This window comes from Squalius cephalus, assembly GCF_949319135.1.
Source record: "Squalius cephalus genome assembly, chromosome: 10".
Taxonomy (NCBI): domain Eukaryota; kingdom Metazoa; phylum Chordata; class Actinopteri; order Cypriniformes; family Leuciscidae; genus Squalius; species Squalius cephalus.
The window spans coordinates 17,610,317-17,636,109 of record NC_137131.1 but is presented as its reverse complement, the minus strand read 5'-3'; the positions used below and the strand labels follow the sequence as shown (position 1 = coordinate 17,636,109).

Sequence of the window (25,793 nt, the reverse complement as noted above, 5' to 3'; positions counted from 1 at the left end):
GCACATGAGCAGGCATAAATGCCATAATAAAACCATAAGAACCTCTACCCATCCATCTGCCATCGTAGTTGAAAAGTCTTGGTATATAATTACTTTATGAGTCAGAGTGAGTTAATTTATGGTGCACAATAGCTGGAATATATTTAGTGTATTTTAAAATGATGAAAAATGATATAACCATAACTAACATATAAATCTAATCAATAAATAAACACACACACACGTTTACTTAGCTACCTTAATAGGTTTTTATACTGTACAAACATATATTATATCCCCTTACACTAACCCTACCCCTAAACCTACCATCACACAAAACTTTCTGCATTTTTACATTTAAAAAAAAACTTGCACTGAATCACAACCTATAAGTATGATTGATTATCGATGTGTATATTTTATACAGAGTGTTCAAAATATGTAGTTTTGTGTTTTATATTGTGTGGGTCTCCGGTTAACTCACATTGTCTTACTGAAATAGTTCTGCTAATCAGCTGTTGGCCCAATGTTACCTAAAACTGTGTCTGTTAATGTAGATTCTGTCGTTCTTACTACTGATGAAGAATGGAGCAAGATTTTTGTTTACAAACTGTAATGATACATCAGTCATTCACGTTAGTGCTTGGCTTACGTATGCATTCCTGCATATGCACCTCAAAAAATTAGAAAAATACATGTCGGCTTGTTGATGGATATACACTTGCTGATGATACACATGCTGATGTAAGGGAATTACAGTTGCAACATCTCATAATGTACGACAAACTGAGTAAAATCTTACCACTGAGAAATCCTGCTCAAGTCGTCCTTGCGATGGAGGTTTGGGTTGGATAACTAGTTCTTCCTGTTTCATCGATATGTTAAAATGTCTTTACAGAGTATACAATTGCTGAGGATTTAAATTTAAATTCATTTCCAACATGCGCTGTAAGCGGTCAACCAATCACAACAGACTGGGCCATCTGAAAGGCGGGGCTTAGAGAGATTGAATCTTCGAACGAGTCGTATTCAGACTCTTTGAGAAATATGGTGATGTGCAATGTACATTATGAGAAAATCAAAGTGTTTTTTTTTACCTTTTATGCATTTAAACCTGATGTAGGAGACCTCTAAAACAAAATTAGGAAGCATTAGTTGTGCTAATTATTTTTAACGCATTAAACAGAAAATATCAATCGCGACGTAGATTATTTCACTGTTTTCCCTACTTACCACTCTTTGTCTCTGTTTTTCTAAAGATGTGAATTCATTCTCTGTTTTCTTTTCTATAAAGATGTGAATTCATTCCAACAAACTACCAAATGGATCGATGATGTGAGAACGGAGAGAGGAAGTGATGTCATCATAATGCTGGTGGGAAATAAAACAGATCTGGCAGATAAGAGGTGAGTTCTCTCACTCTCACTCTTTCTCACACGATTTTATTAAGCTGCTTAACAAGGCTGTTTCACTCACCAGAGTGTGAATCGAAGTTGACAGTTTCATTAAAGAGATTCTCTGAAAAACAAGGAAGGAGCCTTTATTCCCACTTTAGACTTCTGGGAATAAAGTCTGACGGATTCTTTGAGAGCAGCCCCTTGTATTTGTGTGAAAGAGAGGTAAAGAAGCAATGTAAAAATAACACATTGTTTAGAGAAGGCTTGCCCTAAAATGATCTCACCCTGACAGTGTTGGGGAATAACTAGGTCAAAGTAGTTCCGCTTAACTATGATAACTAGCATTAACTTAAGCTTAACTATTACAAACTTTCTACATTTTTCTTTAGCATACAACAAGCTTCTTTTTTCCATCCTGTATGAAGTAATACAGTGAGACAAAACGCTATTTCACTGATATGTATTTGTCCACAGGGCCGAGTGAATTGAGGAAAAATTCAATGTACTGTAGTGTTGGGAAGTGTTATTATTTTTAGTGAATGTATTTGTTCATGCGAATTAACTTGTTGAAAAAAATATATATTCACCATCCATTTAAATCTCTCCATTTGAGATTTAGATATAGATGCTACTGTTCATAACCATGTTTTGACTCAATTATACTGTATAACTGAGCATAGCGTATTGTTATATATGGTATTTAGTGGAAACATATACACTCCGATGCAAAAGTTTGAGGTTAGTTCGATTTTTTTTATTAATACTTTTTTCCAAGGGTACATTAAATTGATCAAAAGTAACAGATATATTTATAATGTTAAAATATATATATATATTTATTTCAAATAAATACTGTTCTTGTGAACATTCAATTCATAAAAGAATCTTGAAAACTGTATCAGTTTCCACAAAAATATTAAGCAGCTCAACTGTTTTCAACATTGATAATAATAAGAAATGTTTCTTAAGTAACAAATCATATTAGAATAATTTCTGAAGGATCGCGTGACTCAAGACTGCTGGAAATGTTTCTTTGCCATCAAAGGAAAAAATCACATTTTAAAATGTCTTAAAATAGAAAGCAGTTATTAAGTTTAATACTATCACTTTGAAAAAGAAATGTCATAGTTTGTATATTTAAAAAGTGTAGTTATGTAGTTAGTTACTTTTTGTTACTTGTTTTGTTACTTGTAGGTTATTTAGCCAGAAAATTGCTTTTTTCATAACTTGACTGTAGTATAGCTTGTTGCACTCTTGTTTGAAACACTTCCACTTAGTCAATACAAAGCTTGAATTTATAGCCATCGGCCCTAACATTAGTAAAAACATGCGGATGGGACCTGGTCTGTCTAAAATCACTTTCTTAAAAATGAAATTTCTTTGTCAAATGCTTCACCACAGCCAAAAGATCAGAGAAACATGCTATTAAACGAATTAAACGTTTGTATGAAATGGACATTTTATGCTTCACTAGTTCTTCAGAGACGTGGGAGCTCAGGGTAAATACAGCTCAGTCGCTTTCTCTCTAGTCATTTTCCTCTCTCTAACTGTGTGCATCCCGAAGGGAGGTCATTTTTTTCCTTGCTTTTCTTCAATAATAACTTGCCTCTGTAGTTTTCATCCTCCATTGCACCTTCTGAGCAAAGACCAGGTTATGCATACATATTTACAGCTCTTAGTCTTAGGAGGCATTGAAACAACAGATTTAGAAACAGAACAGTTTTTATTTTTTAGAAACAAGAGACATTACAATTACAATTACAAACAAGTAAGTGTGGCATAGGAGTCCACATGTCTATACTTTTGAGGACACTGTATGTATTGCTATAAATTACTTATACACTAATTTTGGGGTTGGCACAGTTGAAGAAGTTGTTTGAAATAAGTCTCTTATGCTCTCTATACTACAGTAAAAACAGTAATATTATGAAAAATTACAATTTTAAATGGCTTCTTTTGCATTTTAAAAGTTATTTTATATTTTGTCACACGATCCTTCAGTATATCATTCTAATATACTGATTTTCTGCTGAAGAAACATTTCCTATTGTTCTGTTGAAAACAGTTGTGCTGCTTAACTTTTTTGTGGAAACTGTGATACACTATTTCATTATTCTTGGATGAATAGAAAGTTTAAAACAACAGGACTTATTAGAAATAGAAATCTTTTGTAACAATGTAAATGTCTTTACTGTCATTTTTATTGCATTGCTAAGTAAAAGTTTTAATTTATTTTAAAATAAAACATGTTTTACTGAACCACATTATAACATGTATTCTGCACTGCAGTGTTCATTTCCATGATACTAACATTTGTAAGTCATGTTTTATTTGCATTTTACTATATACCTAATATTTTTATATGATATAGTACAATTTGCAGTTCTAATTTGATCATTTCATTATTGTACTTCAAGTTAAATCTAATCTAATCCAATCTGCTATCATATGAGGACTTTGCAACTTATGCACTTAGAAGTCATTCGAGTGGATTTATTCTTTAGATTTTCTTTCATTTCTTAAAAATTTATTTTAAGTTTGTTAATGATTCACTTTGTCATTTATGTTTCATGATATATTTCTGTTCATGAGGTCAAAGAGTAAACAAAATTTAGCAGAAAAGGAGTTTTTGAAAGAAATTTTAATTGTTTGTAATGTCACCATGGTGATCAATACTGCATGCAGAGGTAGAGCTGAACTCAACTCAACTCACTATTGCAATGTGTTTGAGCGCAATGCAGGTTTATTTCCATGACGACTGCGATGATGTGATGGAATGTGGCAGGTGGAGGTGGCTGCAGTAATAAAATAAGGGACCGTTCACACAGAACACATTTTTCCATTCCAATGCGTTACTTTTCCATAGTTTTTCTATGTAAACGCACTGTTTTTTTGGAGAGTATTACGTCTTTTGCAGCATCTCAGTCGTGGCACAGCATTCTAAAAACGCGGCGCTCAAGTTAAAATCAGTTCAACTTTTAAAAAACACATCATGACACCTTGCATTTTTCCGTGCATGTCTTGCGTTTTTCAAAGCAAAAATGCGTTCTGTGTGAACAAACCCGAACAGGCTGAGAATGGAGCCAGTTAGCTGTGTGCTAACATGAAACACTGCTGGAAGAGAAAGTTGAGACTCATCAACTTTAATTTTCTCAACTTTGAGTTTAGTATGGTGACATGCCATTGCCTATCAAGAATTCAATTACTGTGTTAATGTGGTTTAAAGGTGGCATTCCCCTCAGTTTTTTAATTAACGTCAGTGTGCCATTTCGTTTCGAGTCTTTTGACGGGCAGCTAATGTCCAGTCAAATCACAGTGTCTCTCCCTTCTCTCTAACACAGACTGAGACACAGACAGACACAGTCTCCACAGCCTATTTCTGAGGTAGCAAACAAGAGACACTTTCTGGCATTTTAAGGGAATAGTTCACCCAGAAACTAAAATTCTGGCATCTTTGACTGACCCTCATGTTACATTCCATTTAGACATCGGACTAATGGAAAAAAATATTTAAGATTCTGCACTATTCACTAATCAAAGTTACAAATGCAAACAAATTTGTGATGCTGATCATTTGAACATTTTTGTAAAAAGATCAGATTTCCTTGCTTTCATTGAACCATAATATAATATAATATTTAAAATTAAGAAATTCTTTTATCAATACATATTTTATAAATTACATTTTTTTTAGCACAGATGCATTAAATTGGTCAAACGTTACAGTAAAGACTTTTATATTGTTACAAATATATATATATATATATATATATATATATATATATATATATATATATATATATATATATATATATATATATCAAAATATATATTTATCAATATCCACAAAAAAATTATATCAGCATAACTGTTTTCACTGTTATAATATATAGAAATGTTTCTTGAGCACCAACTGAACATAGAATGATTTCTGATGGATCATGTGTCGCTGAAAATTCAGCTTATCACAGGAATAAATTACATTTTAAAACAAATTTAACAAATTCTTTTAAATTTAATTATATTTTCACAATATTACTGTTTTAAAGATTTTTGATCACATAAATGCATCTTTTATGAGCATTCAGAAGAAGAACTTATAAATATATTTTTTAAAAACGTACCAACCGCAAATGTTTGATATAATATAAACCTGCAAGACTTTCTTTGATTCGTGGAATTTTAAATCACACCTTTAGTAAAATGTCAGAGCTGCTCTTTTTCATAAAATGATAGTAATTGGAGACATTCAAGCTCCAAAAAAGGACAAAAAGCACAATAAAAGTAGTTCATACAATTTGTGCTCTATTTCCAAGTAAGTAAATAATGACAAATCAATAACATTGCTTATTATTTCCCTTCACGCCATGGAGGGTAAGTGAAACCTGTGAGATTAGATTACTTTCAATGATACTTTTCATGATGTTAGACAACACACTCCTTGTTCTGTTGCATGATAGAATACTATTAACTGTCGTATGAGACTGAAGCCGTTTCAGAACGGTAGATAATATTGGATTTAGAGCAGTAGATGAAACTGAGAAAAAAAAAGACGGATTTCTCTAATGGTGGCTAAATGCCCTCGAGAGGACTAAAGTGTTTGTGGCATGGCAGAAAGTGTCAAGTAATTTTTGTGCCAGAGGAAGTGAAAGGTTATGCAGAGTCTGGCAGTCATCATCTTTAATGTTAGTTCCATACCTGGATCTTGAAGACATCTTGTGCACTCACAAGAGAGGCTCATTCTATTGTAATAGAGACAAACTACTGTACTTCTGCCTTTATGGCAGTGGTGACAATGTGTTAACTTCATGTGCACTTCGTTCACAATGCTAGTAGTGTACTATAGGTACACTTTCTAACTTCTATTGTTGTAACTCTGGATCTGCAACTGCGACTGGACGGCTGAGGTTGAAATTAAATGATTGAAGGCGGATCCTCTGTCACAGTGTAGTGAGTGTGTCCGTGCAAAGGGAAGATATTAAAAACCTTGGGTCAGACTGTTGCCATGGCGCCCAGTAATAAATCAGGACTGAGCAACCTGTCAGAACATTTGTCACTGTATGTGTGTATATATAATTTATGTATTTAAGCAGTGTGTGTATATATAGCAGTGGTTCTCAACTGGTTTGGCCATAGGACATTTTCCCATGGTCATTAAGCCTCGACCAAATTTTTAAGAATTTGTGCGGAAGGTTTAAATGCGAGAGCAGACCATCTACGGGACAAGCTGGATTCCACCATATCTTCAAGTACACAATATTAATCTTTTACATTGTAATCCTTTTATTTTACATTTTTGGCTAGGTCGTGTGCTGCTGCGTGTGTCCCTCTGTGTGTAAAATGATGACTGCGTTGGGCTGAAACTAGCAAAAAAACCTTGCGTCGCGCTTGGCGCTCCATTGCGCCGGTATGATCGGGCCCATAGTCTGAAAACATCACCTCATCTACAGCAAATACTGAATCAGGACAACACACTTTTCTCAGTTTACTCAAACTGCGTCTGACAGAAGAGTCTGCAGCTTTCACACACGTCTTTCAAAATAAGTGTTGCATCAGAAAAACATTTAACATTTTTGTTGTTGATGTTTCTTTGACGACACACTCTTTGGGTCTTGACCCACCAGTTGAGAAACACTGTTATAGTCACTATCTGTATTTAAAAACAATAGAAGTCTATGGAATGTCTCCATTTAGATAGCTGTGTGTGTGTGTGTGTGTGTGTGTGTGTGTGTGTGTGTGTGTGTGTGTGTGTGTGTGTGTGTGTGTGTGTGTGTGTGTGTGTGTGTGTGTGTGTGTGTGTGTGTGTGTGCGCGTGCGTGTGTGTTTAACCAGACAACAAAACATCTTATACTGTAATATTATTGGAATATTCAGATCTAAAGTCAGTGTGGGATGTATTGCATGAATTTCAGTCCAGAGGATGTATGTTCTGTCAGAGGAACAGATGGTATTGTGCTCTTCCAGACACCCTACATGATGTCAGCTGAGATTACATACCCTTGAGCCAATACCAAACAAAAAGAGACACATTGAGCCCAACCTAGTATATACATCCATCTAAAATGTCAAACACAATCAATTTAATATCCACTTGAAAGAAAATAGAAAAAAAGAAAATATGTTGTGTGCAGAAGCACAGGTAATCAAATTTCAAGGTCAATATGTACCATATAGAGAGCAGTGCTGAATGCTTTTAAACAGAAAAGAATGACCGAGATTTAACTAAATATTCACCAATTCATAGAGTTTTATAGAATGAATGTACTTTAAAACTGAACAGCTTTTTGAATAGAGGCAGTGACACATGCTACACCTGTGTGTGCTGTTTCTGTGAGCTTAAGATAGCACCGGATAAAACATTTATGATTTAAGCTGACCAGACATTCTGCTCCATCAACATTTATAACTTCTGCTTAATTTCTTTTTGTGACATGAATATCAAAATATTTAGTTTGTGGCATACTGTAAAACTTCAAAAGCACAGTCATCAGTCAGCGATGGATTCAGGGTCAGGTTTGGAGTCCTTTTGGTTTTCTCAAGTCACTTATTTTATGTAAGGGATAATGTAGAGCGAGGCAGTTGTTATAGCGAATAACAACGCCGAAAGGCTGATTAGTCTTGAATCAGCCTGAAGGGGTTGTATTCGCTATAACATCCGCCTCACTCTACATTATCCCGCTTATTACATGGCTACCTACCAAATAAATCAATAATTTGACACAAATTATTGATTTAAAAAGGAGTTTATTGATTTAAAAACGATTGTATTGCTTCCGCTAAAGAAAATAGTCTGTTCCGCGTCCATAGCAACGCTCTGTTTTTCATGGCAACGGTGTGTTATACTTCGCAGCGGTCTGTTAGATAACAGACCACATTCTACATTGGAATTCAACCAAGCCATGTAATAATTAGATATAAAGAATAATGTCTGTTATGTTTCATCACTTTTTTTGCTTTCACCCTTTGCCTTCCCTGAGGGTTTCAATTGAAAAGTGAAAAGCAGTTTAAAGCACACACTTTAATAGACAAGAAAGGGGCACGAAAACATATCTGCGCAGTTTGGGTGGACTTTGATCATCAAACAAAGCTACATCAAACCATATCTGATGTTCATATCACTCAAGTTCTTTAATTGTCACAGTAGCTTTGACAACCCTTCATAGATATGTCATAGATGAACCTGAATTGGAAATTGAGGACTGCATCTCTGAAGAGACCATGAAATCTCTGAGACTCTGAAATGGAAGGAAGTCACGGTGGCATATCCTTAATGATCAAACTAGTGTTGTAAATGTAGCTGGTAGTATGTGAAATTACTGAGCAATGGGTGATGTGGACAGACAGAAGGCATATTGACATGTATTTTTTGCATAAATGGGAAAAGAGTTAAACCCTTCTCATATTTCCATCACCCTGTTTTTATGTGCATTTTGATGTTTCACATGAGAAATGAGTGTTGGTAACTAGATAACCCACAGCACCATCATCTGCTCAAACAACTTGATGGAAATCACCTAATTCGTCCTTGTTTTTTTTTTTGTTTTTTTTTGCAAACTTTGAAAAGATTTTGGATGGAAACCCAGCTCTTGTGTCACATTCAGGGATTTCAATTATGGAGTGATAATATTCAGATTAGTGTTCAATAAATATGGGTTGTCAATGACTCCAAAACTATTAACCCAATCCTAAATATTCAGTATTGTACAGTATAGCAACAGTTATTTATTATACCTGGTCAATTTTTCAATCCTGTCACATTTGTAGTGACTATCATACATTTAATGTGTTTGTGTGTGTTTGTGTGTGTGTGTGTGTGTGTGTGTGTGTGTGTGTGTGTGTGTGTGTGTGTGTGTGTGTGTGTGTGTGTGTGTGTGTGTGTGTGTGTGTGTGTGTGTGTGTGTGTGTGTGTGTGTGTGTGTTTCTTAAAGTATCACACACGCTTAGTTCTTAAAGTATTATAAATTAAGTGTGTGTGATATCAAACACAGTTATTTTGAATTATTATAAAAATTTAAAATAACTGTTTTAATATATTTTAAAATGTCATTTATTTCTGTGATGGCAAAGCTGAACTTTCAGCATCATTACTCCAGTCTTCAGTGCCTTCATAAATCATTCTAATATGCTGATTTGATGCTCAAGAAACATTTCTTCTTATTATTAATCTTGAAAATGGTTGTGATGATTCATATTTTTGTGGAAACTGTGATACATTTCTTTTCAGGATTCTTTGATGAATAGAAACTTCAAAAGCACAGCATTTCATTGAAATAGAATTTTTTTTTTTTTTTTTTTTGTAACAATGTAAAAGTAAAATGTAATGTTAATCAGCGGGGTTATGCAAAATGGCTGATATTTAGATGAAAAACGTTTTATAATTTACTTTTTGAATCACACACTAAATAACATTAAATCTAATCAACTAATGTAATTACGTTTCATTTAAATTATATGTCTTAGGGGCATAAATGGCACCATTTACAGAGAATAAGCTGTATTCTTTGAGAAGCAGAGAGTCAGGAATGCAATTCACGAGTTAAATAAACTCACGCACGTCTCTGTGCTCCTGTCTGTGGAGAGAACAAAGGAGTTTGGGTGGTTACATCACTGTTGTCCCAGCAGACAGAGCTCAGTGGCTTAAATACAGCATGTCCTATTCACGTCCCCCTGCTCTGAGATACAGCTAGTCTCCTCTTCAGCCTACTCATTTCTCTCAACCACCTCACAAACTCTGTCACATACACACACCAACATGCGTCAGAGCCACAGATATGGATTAATGTCACAAGTGTGTCATACAAATGAGGCTTAATTAATGGGCCTTCCCTTTGTGCAATTAATCAGTTTCAACATCAATTAATTAGAGTTAGTAGATGAGTGAGGGAGGCAATGACTGATGCTGTTGTCTCAGAGCCTGTGCTGTCTGATAATCCTTCACCCATAATCTGTGACCCTCTAACCACTTTATCAAATACCACATTTCCATTATTGCTGTTTTCATAAATCTTGTTGGGCTACTGTCAGGGCTGGGCAGTTTCGTGATATTGGTTGCCATTATTGGCAGAATGATTATTTGCCTTCATGTGTAGTCCTGGAAATGTAGCCTCCGTTTCTTCACTATTTCTTCATGGAATCCCTCTGGCCAAGACCAGTATAGCTAGTCACCAGCAAGCGTTGTGTTTTTGATGCTGGTGTCCATGGAGGTCTGGAGAAAGTATACTTTAGCCCTTCCCCATTTATCTTAATGACTGTTTTGATATACATCAGCGACATGGGACCGTTAAATATTTTTGTGGACAGTGGGGGGCCTTGAAGTCAAAAAGGTTGAGAACCACTGCTGTATAAAATATATACATTCTAATTTCATACTATACTATACTATAAAAATGATTTCATAAGAATGCTGTTTATGAATGCAAAACAGTACCAGCTGGACCTCGATCCCAACTCTGCTTCCTGATTAGCTTAACCAGCAAGATCACCTTTCTCAACCAGCTTTACCAGAAAGACTATGTGGGTTGACCAGCATTTCTTTCTTTTTTTTGCTGCTGATCAGTATGGCTATGCTGGTGCAGCATCCAGACCAGCTTCAAACCAGCATAGAAATTCATGTTTTTTCAGCAGGGGCCATCACAGTTCAATAATATTTTATAAATAAACTTATTTAACTTAAATAAATGAATTCAAATCTTCAACCTTTTCACAGGCAAATCACGATTGAGGAAGGCGAGCAGCGGGCCAAAGAGCTGAGTGTGATGTTTATCGAGACCAGTGCCAAAACGGGCTACAACGTCAAACAAGTAAGTTTTACCTCACCACTTTGTTCTGTCAGAGGAAAGAGCGGGCACAGGCACGGTGTGTAGGTGTGAGAAACGCTCTCATTCTTTCGGATTTCTCTTCTGAGGTGCAGTTGAAAGCATAATTCAGGATGACTAAGCGCCGAGGTGGGAGAGATCAGATGTGACGCAGAGCTCTCTCTCTCTCTGAGAGCCGGAAGTGCGAACAGCACACTGTGTGTGTTGTGTGGGCTAAGGTGTGTGTGTTTGTGTGTGTTAGCATCAGCTCTGTCTGGCTGGATCACAGACTGTGATAGTCGTTTTGTCTCTCTTCTGTTTGCTCTCTTCTCTTTGCTTCTTTTTGTCAAGTGTCATGTAATTATTCAAGTACAAAAGTTCGTATTGTGTCTCTTTTAGTACATTTTTAGTGATATAGAGTAAGATCACATTTATTTTATGAGATTTCTAATTTCAACAATCTTTAAAATAAAGCAGTAAGCCACTAATTAAAGTCTGTTGCAATTCACTGCAATTCAGTGATTTTAGTGCAGGTAGGGGATGTCTGACATGAAAAAAATAAATTAAAAAAAAGTAAAATTCTAATTATCAAATTGAAACAATGATTGTTAATAAAAACGGAAACATATTTTTCCCTAAATAAATAAATATGTCATTAAAAAATTATTTCAGTAAATATGAAAAAATATTAAATATTAAAAACATTTAATTAATTGAAAGCATCTTTAAAAAAAATTGTCATTTTTTTCCACACACCTCATAGCACTCTCTTGTGGCCCCCTGGGGGTCTCTGGACCCCAGTTTGAAAACCCCTGCACTTTGATAATAGATATCAAAGTTCAATAAAGAGTTACAATTATGCACAATGAGAGCATATAATGTTTTTGTGTCAATAATGGCAAAAACATAAATAAAATAAATAAAAAAAATCAGCTGACGAAAAAAAAAAAAAAGTATTATCACATAAACTTTGTCTGATGTTAAAGTTTGTTTTTGCGTTCATGCTCATTGTAAGCAAGGGCTTGATTCAAGAACATCTTTAAGTTAAGAAAATTCTTAAGATAAATTATGTTCGTTAGAATGTTCCTAAGTGCAAGTTAATAAAAATTTTCTTAAGAACATCTTAAATTAGTTTTTTACTTAGAAAATGAAAGGTGTTATTTGGTATTTCATTCGCTGAATGAAAAACACCTCAAAGCCTGTATTTGTTCACTGCCTGCAGATTACCGTAGATATCATAATAAGCGCACAGACTATTTTTGTCGCGACTGGCTTGATGGGAGTTAATTACTGTGTCGTGTTTTTAATGCGCTTCATTTTAAACGAGCCTGTCTCAAGTTGCAGTGGTCTTCCCATTCATTTGCGCCCCATCTCTCTCTAGTGAATGTGTCTTATTGGAGAGCTGTGCTGCCTCGCTAGTTCTAGCTTGGCTGCGTTTAAAGCGTTAGTTCACCCTCACCCTCATGTTGTTCCAAACCCATTTGTTCATCTTCGGAATCGGAACACAAATGAAGATCGTTAGCCTATACTATAAATGCGTTTTCTTTCTCAACTGTTTATATTCACTTAAAACATACCTGACTGTGTTTACCTGAATACTTACGAAGAATGGCATTTTGGCATTATTTTGTGTGTATTTGACTGTTTAAGCGCAATAAGCGGCGAAAAAGAACTCAGTTTATACTGAGAAGTGCCTTTAGGAGCACACTTTGGGTGTGAGTGAGTCAAATTATGCGCAATATGCAATCCCACGCCAAAATTCAAGCCCTGTAACACCAACAATATAGCCTGACGTCGTCATACTCAGATTCTAGTCAGAATGTGAGTCTGATACTGCTCCATTGGGCTGTGATTATGGGGCGTTTCAACCGAACCAGGAAAGAAAATGCCTCTGCACTCAATTGGATAGACCTACAACCAATCAGAGCAACGGAGTAAGTGACGTATGTTTTTCATTCATGTTTCCGATCGACAAATGCCTTGATCGCGGTTCTCTGTTCCTCTTTTAAAATAAAAGCATTGTCGATATCTTCTATAACAGACGCGATGGCGGAATCTACACATGATGTTTTATAAACAAAGTTTGGGAGGAGCACGTTCAAATAATCAATCCAATCAACTTGTCATCAAACAATTACCAGGTCTACCCTATCAGCATGAGAGGAAGCATATATTTATTCACTCTGTCAACTCACCTAACATTCCTTGACAGTTTTCAGCATCCCTCCACTCACTCTTGGCTTGTTCTTCCACAGCCAGGAATACGGGGGGAGTACTTTGGGTTCGGGCCGAATACCGAGCCCGGAGCCCTCTCCTCGGACAGCACGCCAAATATGCATTTATTCTATCTGACTTATTTGTAAGTGTGAACTTAAATCTCAATTCTCCAGTCCAGCGGCAGTCATCTTTGTTGTAAACGAATTCAACCCAAGCACTCTTTGGTGACGTGGATGATTACGTTACTGTTGATCATCTGTCCATCATCATATAAAGCCTGCCCTGACAATTTGATTGGTCCGAACAGCTTTTGTTCGGGCATAATAGCTCCACAACAGATCAAGTCCAGACCGAACTTCCCGACCTAAAAATGTTGTGGGCGGGGCTAAGTTCGGCTGGCATCCAGGCTACCAACAATATCCATCAGGAGCAAATGAAATGAGGGAGTGAGAGGAGGCGGGCTTGTGTGTCAACTCGCTCTCAGAGAGATGAGAGGGCAAAAAAGAACAGCTGGTATCGCTGATCTATTCTGCGGAAAAAAGTATTGGAAGCGTTTCAGATATTTCAGTATCAATATGTATCGTTTTGACAACACTACATTGAACTTAGTTTATTATTTCAGATGCCTTTTTGAAAGACTACAATTGAAATATGTATATATTATAGGCTATATAAAATTCAGCCCGCCAAAGTGTCTAATAGGAGTGACTGCCATACACGTCACTGCTGAAATCCGCCCGCATTTGGCGTGGCAGGTAAAAACCCAATAAATTCATTAAGCATCTTACATTTGGGTATTTAAGACAGGTTGGCAGTAATCATAACTTTTACTGCATTGTCCTAATATTGAACTATACTACTACTGTGCATTCATATTGAATGTATAGCCACAGGTGTGTTTATTTTAAAACTGCTTTGAACACAAGTCATCCAGTCAGAATTTAGAGTCTCTCCATTTTACAATTATAGTTTGAAACTTGAAAATGAGGTTTATACTGTAATTTCGTCAAAACCAAGAGTTATATTATTGTGCATTGTTCCATCAGCTGTATTGGACACTGAGCCTTCATTCTTCTTAAAGCCATGTACAGTATCACTGTTTCACATGAGCTCAGCACTGACAGTACAACACTAAAAGACACAATAAATCTCTGATACAACATATTATTGGCACCAGATGTGGAGCTGACTTGTTCCAGTCTCCATTACAAATTGAGATCATTTCCAAGCCTTTACATTGTTACACATGTATGTGTGTGTGGCTGACTGGAGCACATGTTTGTTTGCACTTTTGATTCTGTGAGCTCTACAGCAGGGAGCTGCATTCATCTGAGATTACGGTCAATACTGAAATTTTCTTATTTATTTCTCCAATAACAGCAACATTAGATAAACTGATTACCTCGAAGAGGTAATTGCAAAATAATGACTCAAATATTGATTGAAGAATTGCAGGGTGTCAAGTTCTTTCCAAGGTGAAATTGAACTCTTGTGTAAATAATACAATATTCAACATGTTTGGATAATAATTATAACAGAGTAATTTGTTGTTTAACAGTCTTTCATTGCTATAATTTGTAAGAGTATGAAGTTTCATTTTGCATAGCAAGAACATTCAGTTTGTGCTTTAGTGTATAATAAAGCAATTAATTTTCTTCAGTTCTACAGCTGTTTTGTATGGAAGCTTGTTTCCGCCACAGAATAAAACATTTTAAAAGATAATTGCGACTTTTTATCTCACAATTGTGAGTATCTTTTAAAATGTTTTATTCTTTGGCGGAAACAAGCTTCCATACAAAACAGCTGTAGAACTGAAGAAAATTAATTGCTTTATTATACACTAAAGCACAAACTAAAGCACGACTTTATTTCACGCAATTCTGACTTTATATCTCGCAATTCTGAGAAATAAAGTCAGAATTGCGAGATATAAAGTCAGAATTGCGTGAAATAAAGTCGCAATTGCGTGTTATAAAGTCAGAATTGCGAGATATAAAGTCAGAATTGCGTGAATTAAAGTCGCAATTGCGTGTTATAAAGTCAGAATTGCGTGAATTAAAGTCGCAATTGCGTGTTATAAAGTCAGAATTGCGAGATATAAAGTCAGAATTGCGTGATATAAAGTCAGAATTGCGTGATATAAAGTCAGAATTGCGTGTTATAAAGTCAGAATTTAGACTTTTTTTCTCGCAATTGCGACTTTATATCACGCAATTCTGACTTTATAACACGCAATTGCGAGTTTATATCTCGCAGTTCTGACATCTTTTCTCAGAATTGTGAGATATAAACTCAAAATTGTGAGATATAAAGTCCAATTCTAAGGGGAAAAAAGTCTTTTTTTTTTACCTCAGAATAGTTTATATCTCACAATTCTGACTTTATATCATGCAATTCTGACTTTATATCTCCCAATTGTGACTTTATTTCTCAGAATTGCGACTTTATATCTCGCAATTGCGACTTTATTTCTCAGAATTGCGACTTTATATCTCGCAATTGCGACTTTATTTCTCAGAATTGCGACTTTATATCTCGCAATTGCAACTTTATTTCTCAGAATTGCGACTTTATTTCTCACAATTCTGACTTAATATCTCGCAATTCTGAGAGAAAAAAAGTCACAATTCTGACTTGATATATCGCAATTGTGAGATTTTATTGCAAGACATAAGTATTTGATACATCAGAAAAGCAGAACTTAATATTTGGTACAGAAACCTTTGTTTGCAATTACAGAGATAATACGTTTCCTGTAGTTCTTGACCAGGTTTGCACACACTGCAGCAGGGATTTTGGCACACTCCTCCATACAGACCTTCTCCAGATCCTTCAGGTTTCGGGGCTGTCGCTGGGCAATATGGACTTTCAGCTCCCTCCAAAGATTTTCTATTGGGTTCAGGTCTGGAGACTGGCTAGGCCACTCCAGGACCTTGAGATGCTTCTTACGGAGCCACTCCTTAGTTGCCCTGGCTGTGTGTTTCGGGTCGTTGTCATGCTGGAAGACCCAGCCTCGACCCATCTTCAATGCTCTAACTGAGGGAAGGAGGTTGTTGGCCAAGATCTCACGATACATGGCCCCATCCATCCTCCCCTCAATACGGTGCAGTCGTCCTGTACCCTTTGCAGAAAAGCATCCCCAAAGAATGATGTTTCCACCTCCATGCTTCACGGTTGGGATGGTGTTCTTGGGGTTGTACTCATCCTTCTTCTTCCTCCAAACATGGCGAGTGGAGTTTAGACCAAAAAGCTCTATTTTTGTCTCATCAGACCACATGACTTTCTCCCATTCCTCCTCTGTATCATCCAGATGGTCATTGGCAAACTTCAGACGGGCCTGGACATGCGTTGGCTTGAGCAGGGGGACCTTGCGTGCGCTGCAGGATTTTAATCCATGACGGCGTAGTGTGTTACTAATGGTTTTCTTTGAGACTGTGGTCCCAGCTCTCTTCAGGTCATTGACCAGGTCCTGCCGTGTAGTTCTGGGCTCATCCCTCACCTTCCTCATGATCATTGATGCCCCACGAGGTGAGATCTTGCATGGTGCCCCAGACCGTCATCTTGAACTTCTTCCATTTTCTAATAATTGCGCCAACAGTTGTTGCCTTCTGACCAAGCTGCTTGCCTATTGTCCTGTAGCCCATCCCAGCCTTGTGCAGGTCTACAATTTTATCCCTGATGTCCTTACACAGCTCTCTGGTCTTGGCCATTGTGGAGAGGTTGGAGTCTGTTTGATTGAGTGTGTGGACAGGTGTCTTTTATACAGGTAACAAGTTCAAACAGGTGCAGTTAATACAGGTAATGAGTGGCGAACAGGAGGGCTTCTTAAAGAAAAACGAACAGGTCTGTGAGAGCCGGAATTCTTACTGGTTGGTAGGTGATCAAATACTTATGTCATGCAATAAAATGCAAATTAATTATTTAAAAATCATACAATGTGATTTTCTGGATTTTTGTTTTAGATTCCGTCTCTCACAGTTGAAGTGTACCTATGATAAAAATTACAGACCTCTACATGCTTTGTAAGTAGGAAAACCTTCAAAATCAGCAGTGTATCAAATAATTGTTCTCCCCACTGTATGTGCAACCTGTACCAGCAGCGTATCCTTTTTCTAACAGTGGCACTTCCTCTCTGTGGACTACACCTTGCCGTGGTGGAGAGGCTTGTGTACTCCAATGAACCTGAGACCTGTGCCGGCGGGGATTTTATATCCCTGGCAAGTTTAACTAAGCTGGACAGGTCAAAGGAGAGGAGGCAGACAAAGCAGACATTATGACTATTTGACAGAAATGGTGGCCATCTTGAAAATGGTGGCCATCCTGAATTTTTGTGTGGCACATACCTTTTTCCAAAAGAGTGTTCCTTGAAGAGTATTTCTGCCTAATATTATGCTTGCATCACCATTTGAACACTTGAAATAATTAATATTCGACAGGAACGGTGGCCATCTTTAAAAATGGCGGCCATATTGAATTTTTGAGTGGCCAACGCCTTTTCCAAAATAGTGGCCCTTAGAGAGTATCTGTGCCAAATTTCATGCTTCTATACCAAAGTGAACGATTTTTTTTATTAATCTGCTGCACTAATAAAGGGATGGTACAAAAATGTAAATTCTGTCATCATTTTCTTATTCTCATGTCATTCCAAACCTGTATGATTGAATGTGGAGCACTAAATACGATATTTTGAGAAATGTTGTTGTTTTTTCTTTCATTGTCAGTGTTCACTATGTTGGTTACCTACATTCTTCAGAATGTCGTCTTTTGTGTTTTGCAGAAGAAAGAATGCCTACAGGTTTGGAACAACATGAGACTGAGTAAATGATGACAGAGTTTTCATTGATAGGTGAAACTTTAAGACTACTAAAATGGATATATTTGTCTGTTTACAGATCAGGAATCCACAAGTGAGCAAAAACATTGAACACTGAAATTTGAACTGAAAAGAGGCAGAGACCTGAATGAGAATTTAAAATGGTAAAAGATGTTGTAACTAACAACAGTGACTAAAAAATATGTTAGCTAACTCTTTTACATTTGTGTTATGCTAGCAGCTACAAAGCGGGAACTCGTATTCACCCTTCTGAAACGTAAAATGAAAAATGTGACACCGTATGATCTTGTATGAGTTCATGGATGCGTGAAGCCTGCAAGTCAACATTAAGTGCTCTATTTGGGACAGGGTCTGTCTCTGTTTTTCTTAAATGGAATGATTTTGTGTGCCTTTGTTTTTGTCCCAGCTACATTAAAACATTTTTATAGCTCTCTCCTGTCAAAAACAATGGCCTGAAGGTAGTTAACAAAATGAGTGGTTTTTTTTCTGACCCTCTCTGCCTAATGGTCCAGTGTGCCCCATTTCCCCATGGCTTGTCTATTGTGATTGAAGACATGAAATGAGAGGGGCGGTGTTGGCTACATAAGCTAACTGCCCTGTTTGATATGATTGGGAGTGAGTGGGGCTATTTATCATTGCTGTATAGCCTCATCTTCTGGGAACGGCCCTTTCTAGAGGATGGCTGTAATGGAGGTGTGTGGTGGGCCATTAATTGCCCTGCTTGGAGCGGGACGCTAGCAATGCATTGCAAGTTTCAGAAGGCAGAACCAGACTAAGTGCTTTTTGCTGTTCCTTTATCATCTTCTACATAGAGTCCACTTTAAAGGTCAGCAGGTGTTTTAGTCGGTGACATTTATGATTCTGAAAAGAACTGGTTGCATGGGATCTTCATTTCTATTAATATATATACATATATTACAGGACAGGTCTGCTTCAATACACATGAGAAAGTCCACTTTGCTCCAAGTCCCTTTTTTACTGGTTTAAAAATTGTTCAGATCATATTTTCTGCCAGAAAGCTGTACATTATGTATGACAGTGGTGGTCGCGAGATGATTTTAAGTATTTTTGACTCCAGGTAAATTATGCTCTGATAAAAGAAAATACAAAGAAAATACTGCTGAAATGACTTAAGCTGCACTCACAATAGCAAATTTTGCATTCAAACAGGTCAGTTGTCACAATTTTCAATAGTGTGGATGTATGAAGCACAGCTCACACAGAAGGCCCTTTCAAACTAGGGGTGGGGGTCTTTAGGCTCCTCACGATCCGATCCAAATTATGATTATGGAAATCAGAATCCGATTCTAAAATGGTTCTTAATCTAAAATCTAAAAATTTTTGATGACATTTTTTACAGCCGCAGGTCTAATTGGCTGCATTCACTTATGCACAGATCAATTTGAACATATTAATACATTTTTTGTCCTGTTCTTAAGAGATAACTGAATTGAAACATAACTATTTAAATTAATTTCACATTAGAAAAGCATTTGGGGATGTTAGTGCATTTAATCACTTACATTGAGTCATGCACAGGCGTATGCCGCAAACGCCCATGAGAATCATGTACAGTGAAGCCTGCAATTGCCCTTGTATTTTGCTTCAACCATGAAACCATAGGCATGTTTATGCAGTTGTTCAGTGGTTTTGTGTGTGTTTGTGTTTAATTGGCTGCAAGCAGAATGCGGTTGTCTCTATAGCACACAAGTGCCTTCGCATATTTGCAAGAAAAAAAAAACTAAGCTCAAGGTTTCGAATCATTGAAGAGAGAATCGTGATACTTTGGGGAATCCATTCTCCAATTCACATGAACCAACTGAAACCAACACAGCTAAAATCTCTAACCGTGTCGTCTCTTCTCTCCCGCAGCTGTTTCGACGTGTGGCAGCTGCCCTTCCAGGAATGGAGAGCATGCAGGAGACAAGCAAAGAAGGCAGTATCCTTTCAGTGAGCTCAAAACAAAAACAATTCAACAATTCAGAACGAATTTCTGTAATCAGGTTACTCTGCTGCATTCTACTCAACATTCAATAAGGCATAAACAAGAGGAAAACTGATTGGCTTTGTTTCAGTACTGTAACATATGACCTCTAGGGCAATGTTTCCCTACTATTTTTGTCTTATGTACTCCCACAACCCCAAACCAGACACCTGTTACTTTTATCTCATATCATTAATATTATTAGTCACTGAAAAACAATCAACATTGTGGGTGGAAAATAGACCAAAATAGCACATATATAAACACAAATGGATAAAACTTGCCACATTTTATTGTTTTACTTCACTTAAAAAGCGACTGAAAAATCATAGTATTATTCTTAAAAGTCTGTTTTATAGATTTAACAAAGCAAAAGCAAAATCTTTCCAAATTAGTTTTGGGTTGCATATAGTTTTGTGTATGATTTTTGAGGATCGAGGTGTGTCAAAACCCATTTGCCCATTTGCATGTGTCTAGTTTGGCTGTTTCTACAATATAAATTTGCACTAAAATGTTTAGCCTCTGACATCAAAAACAAAATATGTCTTACCCTTACAGTTAAAGGTTAGCCCACCAATTTTTTCTTGTCTAACTACAAACAACGTTACAGTTATTTGAATTTTGTTATTTGTATTAAGCATCCGAAAATAACATTATAAAATTAATAAATAGAGCCAAATCGCGGAAACACTGAGATGTTAGTCCCATCCGAATTGGTACATGAAATCACAGACGTTGAATGATAAGAATTGTAACTCAAACATTTAAAGAACTTGTGCCGTCTGAATAGTCTAGGTTGCTTTGATCTCATGTTAGTGACAGGTTGTCCCGCCCTCGAACCAGTAAATCGAGTGTCATCAGAGAAGAGATGTTGTTGAAAGAGGGAGGGGAAGATTCATTTTGATTTAAGATTACGAGGACACACCAGTTAAAAAAATAATGATGTGCACGGATGAATCATTAATAATAAACACTGCAATATTCAATTGAGAAAAAAAAAATTGTCCATTCTTTCATTCTTCCATGGTGACTTTAATGTGCATAGTTTTGGTAACAGCTTTTGAGAACAAGTGCATGTAATACAACCTGTCCATGTTGAGCTTCTGCGTGAAAATACTGTAGTTCGATGGGATGTACAGCCTTTGACATCAATAGCAAAATATTTGTGTTGTGTTGTCACCTTCCTTTTAAAAGTTGATATTAGAAAGTTCCAGAGTAATGAAAGTATGCAGTGGTCGTTGTACAACAGCTGTTCATCAGCATAGTGCTGTAGTATTCTGAGTGAGTGATTTAGCCTCTTATCTTTTTTCTCTCTTTTTTTTGACAGTGTAGAGTCTCATTTACAGAGGTGAGGTTTTGGTGGGTGATATATTTCTTGATTTTCATGATTCATGTCATTTACACCATGAAATTCAAATATTGGCCTTGCTTCACTCTGAGGCTAATTTATTTTCCTCTCATTGCATTTTCTGCCGCATTCAGTCACTTATTAGTGGCAGTGGAAAGTCTATTGCTATGGTAACCAAAAACATTTTTCTCTTCATCTGTGTGAATAGGTTGGCAGCAGATAGGATAGATTTCATATCCAGTAAGTTTGAATGACAAAGTGTCGTCTTTCTGTTTGTTTTGTGTGACTGACAGAGGTGCGGGATGTGTTTATTGTGTGCTCTCTGCATAGCATATATGTTTGCATGTGTGCAGTCATAATAGCACAGGGAGGCATAGAATTGGATCGGAGTAGTGGTACTTTTGATAATTTCATAAATACAGCTGTGTTATAATTTGAAGAGAATGTTAGAGCTTGAAAGGCGATCTGATCATCTGGCCTGACAGTATGCAGTATGCAAAGCCCTCACTCCCAAACTAGGCCAATTGGTTTCCTGCAGTTATAACTTTGTTTTTGTCAAAGCTCTTAAACTTGTCAGGAATGAATCACTTTCAGGACACATGTTAAAATGAAGTTCAAATTAATCAGGTGTAATATGTATCATCAGCTGTAAATACAGTGTAGCTAAATAAAAAACACTCCAATATTCAACAACAAAAAAGTATTGTCCATTTTGATTTCATAGTGGCATTAAGCGTTATGATATCTTTGTAGCCTACTCACTTTGCTTTCACAAAACATTTATTTGTATATTTTAAGTAGGCTATATGAATGAGACTTATGTGACAGATTTAGTGAAATTAATTAAAAATATAATTTTACAAGGACGCTATTAACCAAACTACACACACACACACTCACATCACACTCACGACTTCAACATTTGTTCATGAATGCAAACATGAGCTCATTTTAATTTGAGAGGGTCGGCCGCAGCCATGAGCAGCTGGTGTGACTGAACAAGCATAAAAGCCCCACTACAACAACACATGAGATTATGTTTTATGTTGGCAAGAAAAGAGACTTCGCAAAAAAAAGCTGTGAGCTTTGTTTTGGATTTTCGATAACGAACACTAGATGGCACCCGTTCTCTTTTTGCTGATGGACATCAGTCAGCACACAATAAATAAAATGAAAAACGGGGGGAAATATAAGTGCTGACAAAATATGTAGCTCTTATCTGCTAAAATAGCGTAACGTAACAAAGAAAACACAGTTTTTGCTATGTATAAAGCCCTTTGTATACAGGCTGTAATTAAAGATGCCGTTTGTCAAACATATCCTATTCGGCAGCATTTATGGCTGCAATTACTCCAAATACCTGGAGGGGTCAGTATTGAGGCATATTTTGAAGTTACACACAAAAAAAGTTGCATTAAAAAGAAAGAAATATAATGTCCTGTTATCTTAGGCCTGTATGGTTGGATTATTTTCACCTTATTTACATTTGTTTGATGTAAAACTTCTGAAGTTTTTATTCCTTAACAGCATTCTCCAGTGATTGACATTAAATTGGACAAACCACAGGAACCTCCAACTACTGAGGGCGGCTGTTCCTGTTAATGGCTCACATCTGATTTACAGCGTCATCTACACCACATGCTTGTTGTGTTGCTTCCTCTTGGTTAGCTTCCAGTTGTGTTTTCAGATTGGATATTTGGCCTTCCCATCTGACTTTTAGTAACTGGTTGGAATCAGTGTTATATCAGTTTCAATTGTAAAATAGTATACTTTAGTAACAAAATTGCCAAAAATCCTAAAAATTCGAAAAGTAAAGGGCAAAAATCAACAAAAATGTCGACTATGTCTAACATGTATACTTTTTTGAAAATGTAGAGACGTAGGTTTTTTTCTTTGTTTTGTATTTTTGTATACAAGGATGAGCACTAAATCAGATGCAGACAAGAAATTCTATAATTTTGCCATAAAAAGCAGGATTAGAGCAAAGAGTTCAAAAGCAAGAGGGAAATTCAAACAACAAATAACCCAGAAAATACGGCAAACATGCATGTTAGCTATTTTTAAAAGTATCATCTCAATCCTGCTGGCTACTGTGCACAAGATTGTGAATGCATACGCAATTCTGTTTTTTCTTTTTCTTTTTCTGTGACACATAACTTGACATTTTTATTTTGTCTGTGTGTTTGTGATAATGTGTCATTTGTGTCATCACAGTTTATTGAATGTTTACGGCGTAGTTTTCTTTATAATTTCCTGTTCTCAATGAAATCAAACAGCTTGTGGAAACAAACTGATAACAAGGAGATCTACATTCTGTAGAATGTTATCTTAGGACATTTATAGCGTATTGCAGATAGTCGGAAGACTATGAACGTGACAGAAGAGCAAATCATGCACAACTAAACTTGGTTTATTCATGTTTAATTGATTGGAATAATTCGTTTCCACGCTGATTGATCAAACAGTCCAAGTCTATTGTAAATATATCAGCTGTCATTTTCAAACTGGCTTTAATATCAGAATGCAAAGATGGGACGTTCCTCCAAAAATAACTATAGTTCACTTTTAAGAATTAGCATTATGCAGCATTATAGTGTTTGCCTTGTGTAGGAACCCACTCATGTCTACAGCTGCTCTTTGGGCCAGTGCACTGACCAGGAGGAGACACATTGTGTAGTAGGCTATATCAATTTATTTGAAATGTATTTCATGTGAATCCTTAATGCACTTTTTCAAGAAAGAAAGATGTAAATGTTTCAAAATTGCTGTCAAATGTCTGTCTTTGAAACCACTTTAGAGTTCAAACTGTAGCGTAAATCTCTCGAGGGTCACTGTACAGACAAACTATTTGTAAAGTTGCTTCACATACCGCCAGATACAAGTCATGTCTAGCTATTTGTACCGTAGAAGAAATGAGTTTGAGCACATGACAAGAAGTGTCAGAAAGCAAGTGAAATGTTAAAATGCCAGTTTATCCTTATTCATTCCAGCAGCTTTTAGTTGGAATACGTTGAGTACTACTACACTGTAATTGACTGACTCATTCAGCACTGACACTGACCTTTGCTTTCTGTTTATGGATACTTTGGAAATTTAAAGGGAAAAACATATTTGTCTGTGTCAGCGCCTTCTCAGATCACAGAGAGGTACAGAGGTATTTATTGGTTGTTTAATGACTTATGAAGTTTTGTTTACATTTTGTTTTCTTCACTTCTGAAAGGAAGTTCTCATTTGAATTGAATAGGGTGCAGATATGCCCCCTGTATGGAATCATATCATAAGTGTACCTGTAATATCAGTAGTAATTGTGATTGACACAACGCTACATCAGCCTTGGGTGAATGTCTGTGCGTGAGTTGAGTTATGCTTTTAAGGGTGCAACCATTCCCTGTGTATATGTTTTAGCTCAGTGGAGCAAGCCTGATTGATTCAGAGCTAGCTTTACCATTCACACTGTATAGAAATCTAGCATGTTGGTCCAAATCAGTAAAAATCAATAAAAGTGTCTTATTACCAAAAAAAGTGAATATTGACCATTTCTTTTTTTTTTCGTATACTTCTCTCAATTAAAAACATAAACACACCAAAGAAATAGAAAAAGGTAAAGAATGAATATGAGACTTCTTTCAATTTAAAGTACAGTTATGACTTTTTTCCATATTATAATGTTAAAATAGCATTATTAATTAGTCAATATTGGAATGATTTCTGCAGAAATTCCTTCATAAAGGATTATGTAACACTGAAGACTGGAGTAATGGCTGCTGAAAATCCAGCTTTGCCGTCACAGAAATAAATTAAGTTTTTAAATATATTAAAATAGAAAACAGTTATTTTAAATTATAATAATACTTTATATTACATATTTTATATGAATTATATTTATTTTAAAACATTTTATATCCTAGTTGTTTTTATCCAATATAACTCTTTACTTTGAAATGTAAATTGACTATCATACACTGTAAAAAATACATACATATATATATATATATATATATCAATCATTTACAGTGAAGGGGAAGTTAATGTTTATTTATATCTTCTCAAGAGATTGTAAACGTGGAAATTAGCCTTTAGTTAGAACTGTCAAATTAAGCAATAACATTTTAACTGTGAAAGCTTTGCAAGACCTGTCAAAACATGTCAAAGATTAATCCACAGTTTCTGGGCAAACAGGATTGAATGGGTGTAGGTGAAACTATTTACACTTAGATTTTTTTTATCAACTGTCACAAAG

The 25,793-nt window shown here is 36.1% G+C and overlaps 1 protein-coding gene across 1 annotated transcript in view; it reads left to right on the top strand.

The window, feature by feature from the left end:
• Positions 1-25,069, top strand: part of rab6ba (RAB6B, member RAS oncogene family a) — an 86,679-nt gene extending 61,610 nt beyond the window's left edge. The window contains exons 5-8 of the mRNA XM_079882841.1: positions 1,274-1,385; positions 11,083-11,176; positions 20,094-20,160; positions 23,091-25,069. Coding sequence (XP_079738967.1) covers positions 1,274-1,385; positions 11,083-11,176; positions 20,094-20,160; positions 23,091-23,155 — 338 coding nt within the window. The 3' untranslated portion in view covers positions 23,156-25,069. The remainder of the gene's footprint in view (positions 1-1,273; positions 1,386-11,082; positions 11,177-20,093; positions 20,161-23,090) is intronic.
• Positions 25,070-25,793: the final 724 nt, after the last annotated feature.